The sequence below is a fragment of the Amborella trichopoda genome, chromosome 8 (genome assembly GCF_054954075.1).
Source record: "Amborella trichopoda isolate Santa Cruz 75 chromosome 8, AtrichopodaSantaCruz75HAP2 v2.0, whole genome shotgun sequence".
Lineage (NCBI taxonomy): Eukaryota > Viridiplantae > Streptophyta > Magnoliopsida > Amborellales > Amborellaceae > Amborella > Amborella trichopoda.
In genome coordinates, this window is record NC_142343.1 from 36,671,204 (window position 1) to 36,691,582 (window position 20,379).

Genomic DNA, 20,379 nt, shown 5'->3' on the forward strand with positions numbered 1-20,379 from the left:
GGATACTGAGGCAAGCCTTGGTTTATTTGGCTATGGACCAACCCCAAGGGTGGCAATGGGTACACCTGACCTCAGATCCGGGTAGAGGTCCAAATTTTGGACCGGAATATTATTCAAGTTTGAGTCCTGACCCGTACTTATAGTCATAAAATAATATGATGGCAATTATGTGTCTTTAATCGTACGCTAGGTGTTTATATTGACACAATATTTGTAGCATTATTGACAAAAAAAAATATATTCAATAGTCACGGGTTATCTTATAGTTAAAAAAAAAAAAAAAAAAAAAAAAATGGCAATGGATCCGAACAAACCCAAGATCATATGGGCCCAAATAAAGGTCCATATTTTGGACCCGATCAGGTCCAAGTCCGGGCCCAACCAAACCCAACCGATGGCCAACCCTACCCAATCCAGCCAGGTTCAGGCCTGGGAAGGGCCCGGGCCAAAAGGGCGAGAAGACAGATAAGGAAGACAGAGAGGGCGATGGAATCGGAATTTGCTTACGGGTATAAGCCAAAGATTCGCCATTACGCGGCGGCAAACGCATTAAATCGGCATATTCTCTCTCAATCCTCATATCCCCTGATAATTGGTCCTTTTCCTCTCTCTAGATTGCTACCACACTCTCTCTCTCTACGCTGATTCCCTCTTCCGTCATTCCCTTCTACTCAGAGGCCCAATCTCTCTCCTCCGATCGAACTCCTGGAGTCTTTTAACCATCAATTGCAGTTTGATTCATTGCTCAATCTCATGCCTTTTCCATGGCTTCCTCCATCTCCATGACCACCACCACCACCACAGGCCTTCAAACCTTCTTTTCTTCTCCATTACCGAACAAAAATGCGAGAGCTGAAGCCCATTTCATCACTTCTCGCCTTTCCTGTCGTCCCCGCAAATGTGAGTTTGAGAGCAAAAGAAGACTGCCCAATTCTCCTTTTCTTTCTCTAAAACCTACCTCTCTTCGCAATTGCCTGAATTTCAAGACATGGGTTTCGACTGTTTCGGTTGAGCATTCGTCGGATACTCCCACTCCAGAGAGTAAATTAGAGACAGAACTAGCCCGCTTAGTGGCTCTTCGCGCTGTTTTGTCGCAAGCCAATGGCATGAGTGAGAAAATTGCAGTGCTTGATAAAGAACCCAGAGTGAAAAATTTCTTTTACAATAACACCAACATTAATGGTGGGGTTTTTGCTTCATTGAAGCTTGATCAGTCTGAGCTTTATCTCCTCAAATGCCTCGTAGCATCAGGACAAGGGCATGTTCTTCAGATTGACCCATTTTGGCTTGATGAAGGTATTGGGGGCTTCGATTTAGAGAGAGAAAATGGCTCCTCAAAAGGCTATGGGAGCTCTCTAAAGAGTGCTTTCTATGTTCTCTTGGGGATGATTGAGAAATTTGAAGCTAATGGGATTCATAATGGAGAAAATCACTTCGGAAAGGGATTCATTGGGGGAGAGGATGAAGCTATTAATGATGGGTTTCGTGGGGTGTTGAGGAGACTACTTAGGACACTTGCAGATATCGAGAATTTCTATGACTGCATTGGAGGAATAATTGGGTGAGTTTATTGTTTAATTTTGAGCATTTTATTTCAAAATTTTGGTAACACTGAGTCCAAATTTTGTTTTGTTTTCATAAATTCTTTGTATGATAATAGAGTCGTTGGATTTCTCTGCCTTCTGAGTTTGATGTCATAGTCTCCATTGATGCTCTTTGTTACTCTCTCACTCTGTTATGAGTTTGATGTCATAGCCTTTGATGCTCTTTGTTACTCTCTCTCTCTCACGTGTGCAATTACTGATTATCTCTCCAGGGCTACATTTGCATCCTCATTCATTTGATGATATTTTCTGGCATATAGTTCACATTGCTTCCGAAACTATATGTGGGAGACTAATAGCTCACATAGGCATTAACTTCTCCGCATACGACTTGAAATCCATCATACCTTTGGATTTTATTACAAAAGAGAGGGAGGGAGGGAGGGAGGTTTGTCTTGCCTTTGGAGAATGTTTCCATCAGAGGGCTGTACCTGTTTAATTTATAACAGGATTCTAGCCAACTTAATGCATACAGTCCATGCTTCAAAGGCTTAAATCATATGGGAAATTCCCTAGGTGAAGGCAGCGATGGTTCCCTGAGGGGGATCATAAATGTAAAAAAGCAGGGTAAGTCACAGCTTGGTGTGGTTAATGGGGGACAACTTCAAGGGTTCAAACCGCGGATCTCCCTAACTAAAACAACCAGCAAACCAGTGCCTAGAGGATACAAGGTCATGAATGTCACTGATGTCAATATGCAGTCGTATTAGTTTAATTTGTACACCTGTCCAGAATGTGACCTATTAACATGATTATTGGGGTTTGTAAAATTCGAATTGTTCAAATTCGTTAATGGTTCAACTCATGGCCTATAGTGAACCAACTCACCAAGCCATAAAGGTTCTTGGGGGGTCATCCGTCTCATGACCCAATCGCAACCCACTTGACCATGGATTCTTTTCTGTAAAATATTGTGCTGGGTGATTGATCACGGGAGGTAGGGAGCTCAATAGTTGAATGGAGTTTATGTACTTTAGACCAACATTCCACTAAATATTTTGTTGGCCGAGTCCTCTTGAGTAAACTTTTCGTAATATGGGCTATAATCTTCTCCACAAGAAGTAATAAAAGGATGTAACTGTCAATGTGGGCTATACTCGTCTTGACAAGAAGTAATAAAAGGATGAAACTGTCAATGTGGGCTATACTCTTTTCCACAAGAAGTAATAAAAGGATGAAACTGTCAATGTGGGCTATACTCTTCTCCACAAGAAGTAATAAAAGGATGAAACTGTCAATGTGGGCTATACTCTTCTCCACAAGAAGTAATATGGGCTATACCAAATGAAATGTGAATTATTTCTACGTAATCTACTATATATTATTATTAACATGGGTTCCATAGACAAGTACTTAAAGTTTGTCAATGTCCTGTTACATACCATCAAATAATTCGGGAAAGTCAGGAGTAACAACTTCAGGCACAACTTTTAAACGGATGCAACTGTCACTGAGCATAAGTACAAACAATAGGATCTGTACTCTCATGACATGCTTTGTTTTCTGGATTTCTCTTTGACAGATTTCTCTTTTATCAAAAATCCTAAATGATTAGTTATCAAAATAAAAGTCTAAATCATGTATCCGCTTCTGGATGGCTAATTTTTGGAAGCATTTGATTCCTTTCAATGGTGCCTAGTTAGATCTTGCACCATTTAAACTTGTTAAGTACATTATGCAGATACCAGCTTGCTGTTTTGGAACTACTATTGACATCAAAATCAGGGAATACACCAAGCATAGAGGAATTGAGATGTGAATACAAGGAATTTCATGTTCCATTTGGATCGGATCTTTCAGAAGATGCCAACTATGCATCTCAAGCAGCCCTGTGGGGACTGGAGGTTAGCTGGATGGAGTCCTTTAACTCGAGTACCTTGGTTAATTCATTTATTTATCTTGGAAAATATTCTATATTCTGTACTCCAATGACCTATGTTTCTCCATGATCCTTTAGGGTTGATAATCATCCAATGAAATGATGGATGGTGATGGAGGGAGAGTGGGACCCACCAGAACTGGACCATGCATCATTAGTAGGTTCCACTCTCTCTCTATCACTGTCTCAAATTCCATCTACGGTGACAATCCCTATAGACTATGGCTGTCCAGTTTCCATTGGGTTATAATGTCCTTTTCCTAAATATATTTTTCTATGTTAAGTTGGCTTGATTAATTTGGGTATATGAGAAGGTCATACCAACTGTACTGAAGTTCTTATGCTTTGCAGGGTTTGCCTGAACTGGGTGAAATCTATCCATTGGGAGGCTCTGGTGATAGGCTTGGTTTAGTTGACCCTGACTCGGGCGAATTTCTCCCTGCTGCAATGCTCCCTTTTTGTGGGCGAACTTTGTTGGATGGTCTTGTTAGAGATCTCCAGGTATATCCGCTTCCCTAAATGATTTTACCAATTTCAGAACATGTGAAATCAGTTCAAGTGCAGATTGGTTTCTTTGAGCTTGGGGTTACTTTCTAGTATGCTGGAGCCTTTTATCTTTCATAAATTCTAGTTATATATCTTCGGAGTTGGGTTTGATTTCTATTGTTTTACATCTTATATTATGTACTGCATTGTTTTTAAATGCGATGAAATAAAAATGCCTTGTAATTTCCCTGGAATCAATTGAAGAACTACAACCAGCATGTTATGTAAATACAAGTTACACTTTGACTACTACATTATTAGTTGGAATGTGCTAATTCTTGTTATGCTTTAGTGCAGGCAGCACATTTTGGCATTGTTTAGATTTGATAGAAGAACTAAAAGGATCATGGAATTTGAATATAATGCATGTAATTTCCTGAAGAGTGCATAAATGCGTGCAATATATGCACAATAGGACATTTATAAACACATTTACATATGTAAAATATGTGCATGTACAATGTATGTGTGTTATTGATTGATCAAATTTATGTAAAGTTTTGAAAATTTGTCTATTGACTTCTCATTGGATACTAGGCAAGAGAGTTCCTCCATTTCAAGCTATTTGGAAATCAATGCATCACCCCTGTAGCAATTATGACAAGTTCAATAAAGAAAAATCATGAACTCATTACCTCATTATGTGAGACAAAGGGATGGTTTGGAAGAGGTCAAAAAAATTTTCGGCTTTTTGAGCAGGTAAAACTTTATGAGGATCTTTACCAATTGCGCAGTTTATGTAATGTGTAGTTGTGAACTATGTAATTTAATATCTTTTTTCCTTTTCTTTTTGGGGATTTCCAGCCTCTTGTGCCAACGGTTGGTGCTGTTGATGGACAATGGTTGATTAGCAAGCCATTGAGTTTGGTACTTAAACCTGGTGGTCATGGTGTAATATGGAAACTTGCATGTGACCAAGGAATCTTTGACTGGCTTTACAGTCACAGGAGAAAAGGTGCAACCGTTCGGCAAGTCAGGTTCTTATTTCCTTGTTGTAGTTTGTAAAAATTCTTATTCTTTGATGATTATTTTGTCAAATTTTCATGGATTAATAGTTTAAGTTGTTTCCTTCTTGAAGGAATGTTTAGAAACTCAACTCAGGGGAAAAAAAAAACGAAAGGAAAAATTCCTAAAAAAATATAAAAATCAGAAATAATTGAAAATTTATAGAATCAAGAAAATTTAGGCTTAGGGTTGGGTTTTCATCAAAGATTGATCTTCTATTTAGGAGAAACATGCCCAAATCTTCGATCAAAAAATCTTAAACTCTAGTGATTTTCCCCTGAATGCAACTTCTGAGAGGTAGATCTAGTGAAAATCTAGCATAGGTTGAAATTTTAGATGAAAACATGGAGTTTTGGGGCTCCAACATTCAATACTGAAGTACTCAAGCGAATACAATAGTGATTCGCCTAAGTATTGTGGAACTTGGGTGAGTCACGGAATTTCCCTCCTGAGTTCTAAAGTATTCAGGCAAGTCTCTACAGTACTTGCTTGAGTACTGTACATCTGCAATCTCCCCTAGTGTTGGCTCGGATACTTGGTGCCAAGGCTGAGTAACTCGGCTGAGTCCGAGTCGACTCAGCTGAGTCCTTGAACACTGCTTGGAACATAAATGTACTCATTCGTATTTCCTAGTCTTATTTTTTGAAATTTCTTTTTTATTGGTCCTCTGGAAAATTCTCATGAAGTAGAATTCAGTGGTGCTATTGTTTCTTTGTGTAATATAATTGTGGTTATTATCTGGTGTTGTTCTATAGTAATGTGGTGGCTGCTACTGATGTGACCCTTCTAGCATTGGCTGGCATTGGTCATCACCATGGAAAGGTATGATTTACATACCCTGGTGCATGTTACGGTACTTGGTTCCTTCCCTTTCAGTCTCTCTCTCTCTCTCTTAATCATGGTGTTAGTTTACATGGTAATGATTTTTTAGTGAAATACTCTTCATTTGTGGTTTTCTTTTATTTGCTAAGTGCTGCAGAAAATGGGGTTTGCATCTTGTAAACGTAACCCTGGTGCTACTGAAGGAATCAATGTTCTCATTGAGAAGAAAAGAATAGATGGCCACTGGATGTATGGTGTGACATGCATTGAATACACGGAGTTTGACAAGTTGTCAAATGTTAAGGCTCCTGGTTCACCTGATGGGTATGTACTGTTTCCTTTTTTCCTACTTTTCTTTTTGATATAGTATCTATTTTGAGTTTTGGATCTCTGATATGATTCCTCATAATATTTTCTTCTAAGTAAGATTCCTTAAGATCTCCCCAAGAGAATAGAAACTTTTTTGATGACTTAATAATTTGAATCCCCTCTAATTTTGCTTGCCCCATCTGTCTCTCTGGTCAAAATATTTACTCGCTCCACTGCTGCATTTTTGCTTCAATGAAGATGTCTTCAAAATCCTATGGCCCCATACAGAATTTCTTAAATTGTTTTGCCCTGTCTAATATTTGGACCAGGAATACTGTTGCAGTTCCATTTTTATTTTTCTTGATGACATATCTTCGAGGTGCAATCCATTCAACAGATCTGTCAATCCAGGCCAGACGTGTTTGAACATCATCATCACCATCATCTGAGCCTTATCCCAATTATTTGGGGTTGGCTACTAGCCGTATTTCAACAGTTTCTTTAAACAACATATTTTTACCATATCTGTTTTGTTGTTATTGTTAAAAAGAGGGCCTGTTTTGGATCCAGTTCCTAGTCTAGCCATTTAAATGGGAAGGTCTAGAATGGTTTTGACAGCACTGGTCTATCGTTCAGTAATACATTATAGGAGCTTTTATCAGAATGGAAGGGATGACAGTCTTTTTTGTAACTGCTTCCCCATTTAAAATAAATTATCATCGATAAATGAACTCATCACCAAATATGTTCCGTTATGAGGAGTTGCTTGCATTATACTTTTGGATCTTGTTGCCTTGTAATATGTTTATTTATGAAGAAGTTTTGTTCCATTTGTAAAATAATTGATCATTTACTAATTTGTTTGAGCATATTTTATTGTATGAGGAATGTGACAAATTTTCCTCTATAAAATTATGGGAAGGGTCACTTAACATTCAGTGACCTAGCAGCACTTTCTTCAGGCATCTGAGACTTTCTTGTCTTGTTTGTTTGTATAAGGCATGAAATTCATGTGAACTGTAATGTCTCCCCTCATTGGAGCCATAGGTATCTTTTCTGCTTATGGTTTGATGTTGTCAGATATCTTTAGTAACTACCATGATGAGCAGTTGCTTGTAGTTGGTTATGGCTGAAACTTCTGCTTATTTTGTTGAAGTTCACAGGCAATGTACCCAGCCAATACAAATGTTCTATATGTTGATTTAGTTGCTGTTGAGGAACTTGGATCAAATAAAGACCACGGATGCTTGCCAGGAATGGTTTTAAATCTTAAAAAGCCTATTGTTTATGAAGATCAATTTGGAGTAAAGCATAGGTAAATCCAAATTTATGCTCAATGCATTAGGATTATTTCCTTTCCATGTTTTTGATATCCACATATATCTCTTATCATCTTCACTGTGAACTGGAAATTACTGTGCGTTTTGAAGATTCTATCGTTCCTTATCTCAAAAGAGCTTCTTGATTTTAACTCTTTCCCTCAAAATTGTTTATGCCAATGTAGAGACCTTGATATAAACTATTGAATTTGGAATATTGAGATAACTAGCAATAAATATATAGTGATAAATGTTGTGCAGAGAGACCTTCCAATAATTATACAGTGCTACAGGAAGTGATGAGGCAAAATCATTGTTTTCCATGAGCTTCTTGGCATCATTTTGGTAACAGAGCTAGGAGCATGTAAAGAAAATGTATTTGGAATCCTTTATGAATCTCTAATAGGTTTTTAATTCGAGTAGGAATGTTTCCTGTTGAAATTGCTGTGTTGCTGGACTGAGGAGGTTTTTCGTTCTTTCAATTAGCAGATTGTTATTTGTATATTGTGATGCGGTGTCTCCATCAGGATGAATTAGTTCTCAGCATTCTCACAATTGATTATCATGTTTTCTTTTAAGTTTGTGGGATGTTTTTTTGGTGTCTGTGCTCCAAAATATCCAAACCTCAACCTTTTGATTTAATATTGAATAGGTGGCAAATTACAAAAAATAGACCAAAAAAAAAAAGTATATTGATCCCAATATCAAAGAGAAGATACAGTAAAACACAAAAAATCAGAATTCAACAATAAATATACACAAAATAATTTACCATGAAATTTGCCAGCTTCAATCTTAAGAGAAAACGTCTACATATGTCATTAAATATCCACAAAAAAAAACGAAAAATGCCAAACAAGAAACCTAACCCCCACCCCCCACCCCCCCCTACCCGCCCAACCCTCCCAAACCTCCCATCATATTCCATCATGACACCCACTTTTTCTAAACCTTGTGGACAATCTGTATAACATCATGGACCTACTTGAAGTAGAATGCTTTAGTGGCTAAAACTCTTTGTTAAATAATGTGACGAAACACAATCCTCTCTCTCTCTCTCTCTCTCTCTCTCTCTACCCACACATTGTAATTAATGGCCTTGCTTGCCATTCTTGGACACCTGTCCATATTACATTTTGTATTTTGATCACCTCTGCTCTTCTCTCTCCCTACACACAATTCTACCCAATGTGCCCCCTCGTATCCCTCTCAATGGTTCTATACTAAACTCTCTTGATAGGATGGTAAAGACAATTACATGTTTTATGGAGGAAACTTATATAGTAATCTAGGGCTTAAAGCGATAAAAAAACCTGGGACAAAAAGTTACTATAATTTCTTTTTTTTCTTTTCTGAAAATTAAACAAATAAAGTGTAGAAGTTCTAAGGCCCATTTAACTTCAAAACGTCAACATGTTTTCTTTTATATTTCTTATTTATAACAAACATATTTCTAAAAAGAAAATAGTCATTCAACAATTAAAGCACACTAAGAGAATAATGTAATTATTGAGATACCATCAGGTCAAATTTAACCTAGATATAATCTGAAAATTGTCACTCAACAATTAAGGTACACTAAGAGAATACTGTAATTATTGAGGTACCATCAGTTCAAATTTAACCTAGATATAAGTCACAGTAACTCCTATCTTACTTTGGATATGTCCATATGATTAGTTGATTCTTGTACATAAATCTATTTAAATCAATTATTATGTATCTTATATATCATTGTTATAAGAAGTGAAAAATTTATTATTATAAAATTTACTAATATTTTGCTTAATTGTTATGGTATCTTATTTATCACTTTATAATGTGAAGATTTTTATTATTATATGATTTACGAATATTTTGTTATAGAGCTCATTGTGATAATTTATAACAATTATTGCGACCTACATTGCGTCTTTGTTACAAATGATAACAATGGCCAATTATAACAAGAAGAATCTTTTGTTACTGCATAAGGTAAACTACTATTAGTTTATCGAATGCGTTATGATGTATTTAAATTTAGGATAATATTATAATTTATCAAAGCCAAAAAAATTATTTTTTCTCTAGAACAGTTGTGGAGTTGTTTATAGTAATGACATATCTTTGTTGAGAAAACACATTGTTATAGTTTTCAGTATTAATTCTCTCTCCCTCTGTGTAATATTATCCTATCCTATCGAGTCTAAAACTGTAAAAAAACTATTCTAACAAGAAGTTCGACACTTTCTAAAGGAAATTTAACTATTCAGTCATCTTGAGTAACTGAGCAAATTAGTTTTTTTGTCATCTTGGATAGCTAATAATGTAATTATATAATATAGTGAATTGTTTAATACCATATTACACTTATGATTAAGTTGACCACCTTGAATTACCACCTTGAATTGCATTTTAAGCCAATGGAAAAAATGCAGAGAAATTAGTTAATTTTAAATGTTTTCTAAGTCAAACTTCTATTAAAAAAAAAAGTTTAATGCATAAAGTTTCCTTCTATCCTACTAAAGCCTCTCGATTTCAATGGATTTTATTTATACATGGCTCTTCCCATCGTTTTGCAAACATCTCTCCTAAAATCTCTTAAAGTCCATAGATATTTCTCTATCTTTGACTCTTCTCATCGTTTTTTAAGCAAATAAAGTCTCTCTATGTCCCAAAAGATGAGATTTGTCTGCTAAAAAAAGTGGGAATTACCTACATGGAATGCCCTAAACTCTCTATTTCTAATGCACCTGCCCTATATTCTGAGGATAGGATTCCGTTTTATTCTTGCAACATGCGTCTACTCCTTAGTGCTGCTTAATATATTTTACAGATACATGGAAAGAAGGCACCTACAACCAATTTAGTAGCATTCAGTGGATTCCTTTCTTTCCCTTTCTTGTTCTATGTACCAATGGAATTCTCATAAGTGGACCGTGAGAATTTTCTTCTACGCTTTCCTTGTGACCGGCAAGGTTCTCACTAGTGAACTTTTGGGTTTTTCTTTTAGGGAGTTTTATTTATTTATTTTATTTTTTTGTGGTGTTGTAGCCATAAGATCTCAGGTCCTTGGCGATTTAATACTAAATCATGGAGTTGTGAACTGTGAAATGTTGGCGCTGGATAATGAGTGCCAACTTGTGAAATATTAACTAATTGGTAAATTAGTTACAATGTTTAATATCTCTCATCAAGGTCTACAACATATTCAGATCCTTTGAATGTTCAACAAATTACAAGTTTCATCGCTTCATCATTAAACATATGAATTAAGTTGAGGATTTATAGTATTATAAAGTTAGAAAGATAACAAAAGTCTTCCCATTAAGAGTTATTGATAACATGGCCTAAACAAAAGATAAAACCTTGTCCCCTGTATATATGTTACAAATAATTTTGACCCAAATCCCGATAGGGTACTACGAGTGATAATCCTTTCTGATCTTTCAAACATCCAACGATATTTTTTTTGTTTTATTTGGCTAATAATTGAAATGAAGAAAGGAAAGTCCTTTGACTCCTTTCTGATCTTTTAATCATCACATTGTAATAGTTAGATGCTAGTTGAAGAAATGTAGTTTTTCTGAATATGGTAACAGTAGTACTATGTTACAAACATTATCCTATAAATGTTTTGCACACATTGTCATACTTCTATACTCAATATTATCATACTTCTATACTCAATATTATGTTGTAAAAGAGATGTAGCTTTACCCTTAGAGGGCTAAGTCAGAAAAGAATGCAATGAATAGAAGAGAGAGAAATTCACCTTCCTCCACAAACAAAACCCATGTGCACCTGATTAGTGTATTGACTTTGTTGAGTTATATCACTAGTCAGATTTTTTAATAGTGAAAGTTCTAAGGTCCATTGAAACTTGTTTCTAAAGAAAGACGATTTGAGTCAATTGCGACACACTTTATGTTGAGTTTTTAAGTTATATTTAGTATCATTTTACTAAGGAATTATGATATTACAGATGAGAAACATAGAAGGGCTATGTGGATCCCCAATTGAAGTGTATACTGTTTTATCTTCTTCCTTGCATATTTTCCCTTTTCTTTGCTAGTTAAACACCAAGCTAACTGGTGTCCTTTTATGCATTCTAGCATTTTTGGGGGTCGACTTGAATGCACGATGCAAAGTATAGCTGATCACATGTTGAATACTTTTCCATCTAGAAGTTATATTGATGTACAAGGTACAGAGGGTATGGGCCCATTTAATTCTAGTATCATCCTTCTTAGTAGTATTGGTATTTCTTTAAGCGTATTTTCTCATTGCTTACATGTTTTTCCAGACGAGTTAGATACATTCATTGTCTACAATGAAAGGAAAAAGGTTACATCTTCTGCAAAAAGGAAAAGGAGGCTTTCAGACCAGTCTTTGCATCAGGTTCATCTATTACTCCTCTGCCTTGAAAACTGATGCTTGGAAAGATGCATAAGGAGTTCATATGCCATTAGAAATTACCATTTTGTTCGTAGATATGATGAATGTTGTAGTTGAGTGCTTATGCTTATATTTTTCATATTTTCTTTGCTTATACTCATGTATTCATTATTTGTATTTGATTTCTCAAAGAGGCCTTTGGAAGTGTTGTATCATTTTATCTTGAAAATAAACAAATCGCTTTTGAAATATAAAAGGGGATGTCTCTTCTACATTTTGGATATATATGTATCGCACATTATGAATCATCATCATCAGAGCCTTTTCCCAACTATTTGGGGTCGGCTATACGAATCGTAGTCCGCCATGCTGCTCTATCAAGGACCATACCCTCAGTGAAACCATAAATCCCCATATTTTTTGTATCACACATTATGAATATTAGATTTTAATAACTCTATAGCAGCTTATGACTTTGTATTTTTACTATCAACTGGCACTACACATTTTTAAACTGTAAGTATACTATGTCCCCTTGGATTCCATTCCAGTTCCCCAACCGTTGATCGCTGTGAATAGACAGTTGGTATAGCATATGAATACGGTTATAATTTTGCATTTCCCTGCTAGACTATCACCTTTCAAGAAGTCGCTCCTTAGTTCTGAAAATGTGGCATATTTTAGACACCCCCTTCGAACTTAATTTTATTTATGAATTCTAAAACTTTGGAGCATACTATCCTAGTACACCATAAGATATTCTTAGCCACACTACGCATCCAAACCATAGTCCAACCCAAAATATTCCCCGAATATACGATAGATCCTGAACATCACATCTTAGGAAACCAAATATCCTTAGATATCCCTAATATCCCATTTTTAGAAACTAAATGTCCTCTAAATACTCCCTAAATATTCCCTAGATATTTCAAATATCCTTAATGCCTCATTTTAGAAAGCCAAATATTCCCAAATCGCAAGATAGGTAGGTCAATATTCTCAAATCTCCTTGATAAGAAACCAATATGCCAAAAATAGACAATTTCTGTAACTGTGAAGGAATAAAATCACATGTCACGGGTATAAAAAGAAGCAACTGATTTTGATTAGACCACCACCATTGGACTCAACGCGGTCTTCGGAATAAAAATGTATAAAAATAAAAGGAAAACATTTCTACACTGCATTATTTAGTGCAGGAGAGAGAAATCAACACCGCATAATGTGGTACAATTCATGTGTGACCCCTGGAAAGACCGCCGCCTTCTTGCTTTAGGGGTGTATTTTGCCCATAAAATACCTTTTCCTAGCCATTTCAACAGACCTTAATACAAACAAAAATCCTAACCCTAATCCCCAATCATGAAAACATGTAGCCCTCAAGCCCTAACTTAAGCCATTCAAACCCTAGATCTAGGACAATGCTCCAGTCAGTTTCAGAATAAAATCATTTCAATTCATTCGAAAATCCCTAGATGTATAATTCCTATGCAACAATCTTCCCTGGAGGTCATTCATGCAATTGGATCATCAATCTGAAGATCAAGGTGTAAGGACTTTGTCTTCGCTGTCAGATCGGGGCCACCAGGTTCTTTCTTCTTTTTTTTTATTTCTTTCATCTTTATTTCTTCTCCTTATTGTTTTCTTTAGTAACATGGTTTTATTTTCTCAGTAGATTTGTTATTCCTATTTGCCTTTTTTGTCTTTGTCCTTTTATTAATTTCTGTAGTTTATTTTCATCTATTTGTTAGTAGATCTTTTTTGCCTGTCTCTTTATTTTTGATTCTTTTATTTTTGTTTTGTTATGTGCTTTTCGGATTTCATACCACCTAAGCCAGTTCGGCTGCAGTTTGTTGAGGAATAGGTCTTTTAAGATTGATTTCTTCATAAATCTAAATTTGACAAAACCTACCTCTTTTGACTTCTTAAATATAAAGTTTGGACATGATCTTGGACAAGTCAGACTTTTGATTAGTCTGTTGGTCTAAGAATCACACTCATATTTATTTCTAGTTGAGTCCTGGACTCGTGTTTTTAATGCTTAGTTGTTAAGTGTGCAATACATAGATTGTGTAGTGGCGATAGTAATTGTATTTTCTTCTTCTCATGCACGTGATTTTGATTTGGTGCAGACTCCTGATGGGGCTTTCTTGGATGTGATGAGGAATGCATATGACCTTCTTTCTCCTTGTAATATAGAAATTCCTAAGGTCTAATTTCTCTTCCCTACCATTTCTTTCTCCACAAGAAAGTTTGTAAGTCAATATTTATTTCACTTGGTGCACTAGGGTTTTGAGTTTTTTTTTGTTTGAAATTGAGTTATTCATGTGAAGACAACATTTCAGGAATCCAGCTTTGAAATTGAGTTATTCATGTTTCATTTGCCACAATAATCTGCATTCTAAAGAACCAAATGCAAGAGGTGTGACCACTGGTTAGGAGCTTTATCTGAAAGAGATTGTGGGTTCCTTTTGTTGTGTATTTAAGATGAACTCAATAGGCAGCAAATTTAGGGTGAATATTATCAAGGTAAGAAGAGGCCTTATGAGGCAAAAGGGATGGTAAAGTGTGCTAAGACAAGACGATGTAATCTTGTGAGAACATAGTATATGCATGCGTATCTATCCTTTATGTGCATGTATATTTTTGGATGGTATTTGTAACTTAATAATCCATCTTTTGGGGTCAATTGCTACCCTAGGTAGGAGCTTCATTCAACTAGTTGATTCTATGAAACTTACTAATAAATTGAAACTTGTCATTTGCATTGCTCTCCGCATTGTTGGGATTCAACTCCATGTGCTGATTATTGCATTAAACTCAGTTTATTTTCAAACTGCCAAATGATTAATTGGTGATGAGGAAATGCATAAGGATCTTTAGCTAGTTGAAAGATGCTAACAAATTCGTGATGGCATCACATTTTTGGAGAATTCATTTGTCAAGCTTGTACTTGTCTACTTGCCCTGAACGAGTGGCATTTGTTGTTGCTTTGTCACAGTTTCATGATTACTATTTAGCTCAATATGAATCTTATATTGGCTTTGGCAACTTTTTTATGTAAATCCTGGATAAATTGGCCTTGTCAATAGGTACATGTTCTTTGATGCGTCTCGCAGATTGATTTCATTTCAATTTAGGATTTGGTTATCTTCACTAAATATGTTCCTTCGCTTTCCAATTTATGTTAGTTTAGTGTTTTAAGTGCGTCAAGTGGTAAATATTAGTTTTATTTTTTACCCTTCTAATTGTTATGTTTTATGGTTAGATTGAAGATAATTCTCATTACATCCATTCTGTACCACCATTCATTGTTCTACTCCATCCAGCTCTGGGTCCTCTTTGGGAGGTGACTAGGCAAAAGGTATTTCTAACTTCCATACATGTTTGCCGCTTGGGAATTTGATTGCGGTTATTTGTCTTGAATTATGTTTCTATTTTTCCTAGTATGAAGCTGCCTTCCATTTGATTTAATCATGCCCCTAATGGGTTCCGAGCGTTTCTTTTAACTATAAAAAATTTATGACAAGAATGGTTACATCAAGACAAGCTTGAACTATGATGGTTGGCAATATGTCGTGATTTATGTTGGCATTATTCTCTAAACATGAGTCTCTCTTCCACTTGATTTCTAATCATGCCCTCTATTTGGCTTATGTGCTTATTTTCCATCGATAAAAAAATAAAAAATAGTTACATTGAGACAATGTCAAGCTACAATGGTTTACAAAGTAATTACAAAATGAAATAATAAATCCACAACAATACCTAAAGCGGGTAAGGAGGGGTGGTCGTGCGCTAGATTTTGCTATGAAAGCATCCTGCTTAAGTAGTTTAATTTGACAAACAAGATGACTTATTGTTATGTTATTTTAAATTGGTTGTGGACACTTATCTAAAATAAAGGGATTTATTAGAAAAATGATCCTTCTTGATGACCTCATCAATTTCAAGTAGTTTAATTTGACAAACAAGATGACTTTTTGTTATGTGGACCCTTACTTAAAATAAAGGCATTTATTAGAAAAATGCTTCTTCTTGATGACCTCATCAATTTCAAGTTAAACATGCTCAGGACTTTGATAAACATATTTAAAATTTAAATACTTATATCCTTTTAAAAATTTATTACCACACAAACTTTGATTTTAAAAGTAGATTTTGTACCCTATGTATGTATTTTATTTCCAATTAGTGAACCACTTCATCAATTTGCCAGTGCATTACATGGGGTTGAATGCTAGTTTGTAGCTGATTTTGGAGATCACACCAAACATGTGTGACTTTTTCACATCTTAAAACACAAAATGTATAAAACTCCGACCTAGAGGAGTCCTTCAGAAAAGAAATTGATCTAGAAATGCAGAGTCATACTTGCGCTTGTCATACTTAAACATTAAGATGTGGTACCACACCCCCGAACATTTGAACTGCCATCACAAAGTCACATGGGTGATAGGTACATATACATTAGCACATTTATTATCGATCTATCTATTGCAGTTATGAAAAAAACTGAATTGAAACAGGCCCATTTAATGTGTGACTCATCTGGAAGAGGTGGAAGATGAGAAGGGAGGGGTAGGGTGGGGGGGGGGGTTGGTTTGGTTCTCACAAAAAAGAAACTTCATATCAAACTCTCTCCATAGAGAACCTGCCATTCTTAAATTATCCCTCCCTCTTACAGGGAGTTGTTTTTTCCACAGTATCAAGCTGCAAATCTTTTCTCCAAGGAATCATCTTGGGACTGACCTACCTTACATAGACAATCTTTCAAATATTTTTGATACTTGCAGCTACTTGAGAGTCAGTATTTGGATTTCTACCTTATCCATCATAAGGTGTAACTTGTGAGTTATTTTATATTCTCCATTATATTTAATGTAAACTTGGGGTGACAATGGATCGGGTTGGGTCCTGGTTGACCCAAATCCAGACCCAATTCAGGTCCAGGGTTTTGGACCCGGACCCAACTTGGTTTGGGTCCAAATCTAGAACGAATCAATTTTTTTGAAAAAATATTCTACAAATATAGGCGAAAATGAACAGTGATTTCACCTACCCCCATCACCGTCCAAAGTTCTTCGCACGGTCATGATTGTCCAATAATATTACATTTTTTATGTTTTTTCTACAAATCGGAATGACCTGAAATTTGAAGCGTGTATTAATAAAAAATACGAGAATCTTCGAAAAATATAAAAAAAAATATTTTACATGAAAAACATTGACCAAAATACCTCAAAAACTTTTCGAGGGTATTTTGGTTAATTTTTTTTTCTTGAATAATTTTTTTTTTATATTTTTATTAGATGCGCCTCAGTAAGATGTACACACCCTCCAAATTTCAGGTCATTCCGATTTATAGAAAAAAAATGAAAAATAAAACACTACTAGACAATTGTGACCGTGCGATGAAACTTAGACGGTGATAAAGGTAGGCGAGATCACTATTTATTTTTGCCTTTAGGCGTTAGGAAGACTTTTCCATATATATATATATATATATATATATATATATATATATATATATATATATATGGGCAAATTTATGTAAACATTATATATTTTCAAAATATTTTATAAATATATTATAAGGGGTTTGTCTAGGGTTAATAACCTATCAAAATACAAAGGCTAATGTTAGAATGGGTTGTGATGGGTGTATTTATCAAAAGGTCATTACTTTTTGTTTAAAATTATTTAGTATGTATCTTAATCATCAATGTTAAATTTGAAATTTTTACAAAAGTACAATGGTAATTTTAGAAGTTAGTATCATGGAACTTTATTTGTAGAGTACCCTTGTCATTTAGTAAAAATTTCAACTTAACCCCTTATGAAGATGGCAAAAGTACCCTTGTCTTTAATAATATTTACACAAACACTCTTACTTGATGAATAAGATATTGCAAAAAGTAATTTTTTTAAAAAAAAAACCTCCAAATAAGTCCACCTTTTACAACTCCTAACATTAATCTTTGTATTTTGAAGGGTTGTAAATCTATGTGTGTGTGTATGTATGTATGCATAAATATATGTGACTGCAGATATGTTCGCTCTTTGGTTCGGGTCAGGGTTGGGTTAACTTGGACCCGGATCCGACCCATGTCCAACTCGGGTCCAAGGTTTTGGACAGGGACCCGACCCACTGGGTCCAAAACTTGGATCTCGACTTGGACCCAGACGCCTCTAATGTAAACCAAGGAACAATCTAGTGACTGGCCTTTCTGATATAAACAATGTTCTGAGTCTTTTGATACTTCTTGAGTTTCAGTATATGGATATCTATCTTCATGATTCTCTAGTTTAGTGCATCATAAATTGTAACTTATCATATTTTTTATATTGTCTCAGTTATTTTTAAGGGAAAGTATATAAAGAGACCATTTACCTTTGGTACAAGGTGGTCACAATTAATCTTGACCATTGGATGTGAAATTGGGTGGCTGCAGTTATTTCATTGATCAAGCTCACAATTCAAAAGAAAATTTCTCGAATTTTGTGACACACCCAATCTATCGGATTTCACATCGGATGGTTGCAAGTAATTGTGACTTCCCTAGGCCAAAGATAAATGGTTCCCTATTTTTAATGTAAAATCTAGTATTTATTAACCAATTGGTAGTATATTTGTTATAGCTCCTGTGAGAATTTCATTATTATGATGTTGAAGATCTGTCAATGTTGTTGATTCTATTAGTCTCATTTAGTGTCCTCCTTCTTTACCATTTGTATCTTTTGCTATCTAGTAATTAGAAAACCAGTGACTCGGGCTGAGACTCGTCCCGGTCACTTGGACCTGGTAGGATGCTGGGTCCAGGTAAAGAATACTGACGTTTGGCGAGTCTCTCTAAGTCATGGTCCCTCCTTTTTTTTTCAAGAGACTCGTCTGGGCCTGTTTGCTGACCTGGTTGCAAGACTGTGCTGAGTCAGAGCCCAATTCAGGGCTTTTAATCGCTGCAGCGATCAGTACACAGATGCATATCTGTGCATGTGTGCATGCTTGTGCGCTCTCATTGATCTCATTCAGAAGCATGACTAAACAAACATTCATGAAGTTTTCCTTTTCTGCATTTGCTTCATGACAGTTCCATGGGGGTCAAATTTCAAAAGGTTCTGAGCTACAAATAGAGCTCACGGAGTTTTCTTGGAGAAATGTTGAGGTACTATGCATTGTATACAGAAGCTCAAAACACTTACACAAGTTTTGAAGACATGTTAACTTGATACTAATCCTTGACTGCTGTTGATTTTCTGTTCCTTAGCTTAATGGAAGCCTGATTATTGTTGCTGAGAATGTTCTGGGATCAGTTCAGACCGATGAAAATGGCGACCCATTGATACATTATGGATATAGGTAAATCTCTAAGCATTGTTTATTACCGAAAAGGAAAATATGCCAACATTTTAAGAAGAATAACTAAAACTTGAGGGAAAGGGCCATTACCTTCCCTTAAAATTAAGCACAAGGGAAAGTATACTATAATCCAAGGGACTATGAAACCACAGTCATGTTTTGATCAAATGGTGGACAGTAATTGAGATGGATTGGAACTGATTTGACTAGGACATGCCCCTAATGGTGGGTCTGACTGACTCTGTCAACATCGATGTCCATCATTTGATTGGAATGAATGATTCCATGGGGCTGGTTTTCCCTAGTCAATTGGAACATGGTATGCTACTTGCTTGAGGGAAAACTGACTTGTCCATACCATTTGGAGCAGATGTGGAAGGTGCTTATTAGAGAATATAATGATAATCAACAAAGGAATTGATTGGAACTGTCCTGGGAATACTTATTGGAAGCATGAAGTTCAGCGATTTGAGTGCTTAAAGGTTGTACTGCATGGTAATGCAGAACTTGAGGCAAAGGATGTAACTATTGAGGTAAATTTTAGGCAAATATTTCATGCTTTTTGATTTTTAGTTTGTAGGCATGCAAGCCCACACACATTTCTATTTCGTTTTGGTATTCTTACTCCAGCCTTTGTTTTCAGGGTAATCACACTTTTGAAGTTCCCAATGGTTACAGGCTACAAATTACTAGTGGAAATGCAGGTTTCTACAGTAATCCTTTTTGTATATTTTTGTTGCTTTCACCTTTTTTTTTTCAAATTTCTCATGACCCTTCTAATGTACGTACAGGTCTATCATGCAAAATGATTCCCATTCAAACAGAAATGATGGACACTGGAAGTTGGTTCTGGAAATACGGTTTGAAGGATTCACATATTCACCTTGAAATGGTTCGGTTGTAACAAAGGCTGACCAAACCCCGACCTTGAAGGCTTGAGGAGTGTAAATAGAGAAGATTGTAGAGCATTTTCTTACATTGAAGACCATTTTCTCATGGCGACTCTGGCTGCCCCAACTCGAGAATAGTTGAACTCAAGTTCAACTCCTTGTATGTAATACCTCACAATTTAGTCTCTTAACTTGTATGTCCTTTTCCATTTTTGATATGTATTGATATTTATACACCCCATTAATGTATATCTGTATTTTATCA

The 20,379-nt window shown here is 35.6% G+C and overlaps 1 protein-coding gene across 11 annotated transcripts; it reads left to right on the forward strand.

Annotated features, from left to right (window-relative positions):
- The first annotated feature begins 473 nt into the window (after positions 1 to 473).
- On the forward strand, positions 474 to 20,379 carry UGP3 (UDP-glucose pyrophosphorylase 3). 11 transcript variants are annotated; one of them, XM_020669005.2, is made up of 17 exons: positions 474 to 1,561; positions 3,286 to 3,448; positions 3,835 to 3,984; positions 4,567 to 4,728; positions 4,834 to 5,006; positions 5,790 to 5,856; positions 6,014 to 6,180; positions 7,322 to 7,480; positions 11,579 to 11,679; positions 11,770 to 11,864; positions 13,997 to 14,074; positions 15,133 to 15,228; positions 18,956 to 19,030; positions 19,133 to 19,224; positions 19,595 to 19,757; positions 19,868 to 19,928; positions 20,016 to 20,379. In XM_020669005.2, the coding sequence occupies exons 1-17, from the start codon at positions 765 to 767 to the stop codon at positions 20,126 to 20,128; spliced, it is 2,712 nt and encodes a 903-aa protein (XP_020524664.2). In that variant the 5' UTR covers positions 474 to 764; the 3' UTR covers positions 20,129 to 20,379. The 11 variants fall into 11 exon arrangements, 6 of the variants coding, with proteins under 6 accessions (XP_020524664.2, XP_011624475.2, XP_088729800.1 ...); XM_011626173.3 differs by having other exon boundaries at positions 11,579 to 11,670; XR_016060655.1 differs by having other exon boundaries at positions 495 to 1,561; positions 6,006 to 6,180; positions 7,329 to 7,480; positions 11,579 to 11,670.

What these genes read in the sequence shown, in the direction of transcription:
- UGP3 (XM_020669005.2), top strand. Translation starts at nt 765, where the DNA reads ATGGCTTCCTCCATCTCCATGACCACCACCACCACCACAGGCCTTCAA. An exon ending in ATTTTCGGCTTTTTGAGCAG is followed by an intron (nt 4,729 to 4,833) that starts GTAAAACTTTAT and finishes GGGGATTTCCAG; the next exon opens with CCTCTTGTGCCAACGGTTGG. An exon ending in AATTACTAGTGGAAATGCAG is followed by an intron (nt 19,929 to 20,015) that starts GTTTCTACAGTA and finishes ATGTACGTACAG; the next exon opens with GTCTATCATGCAAAATGATT.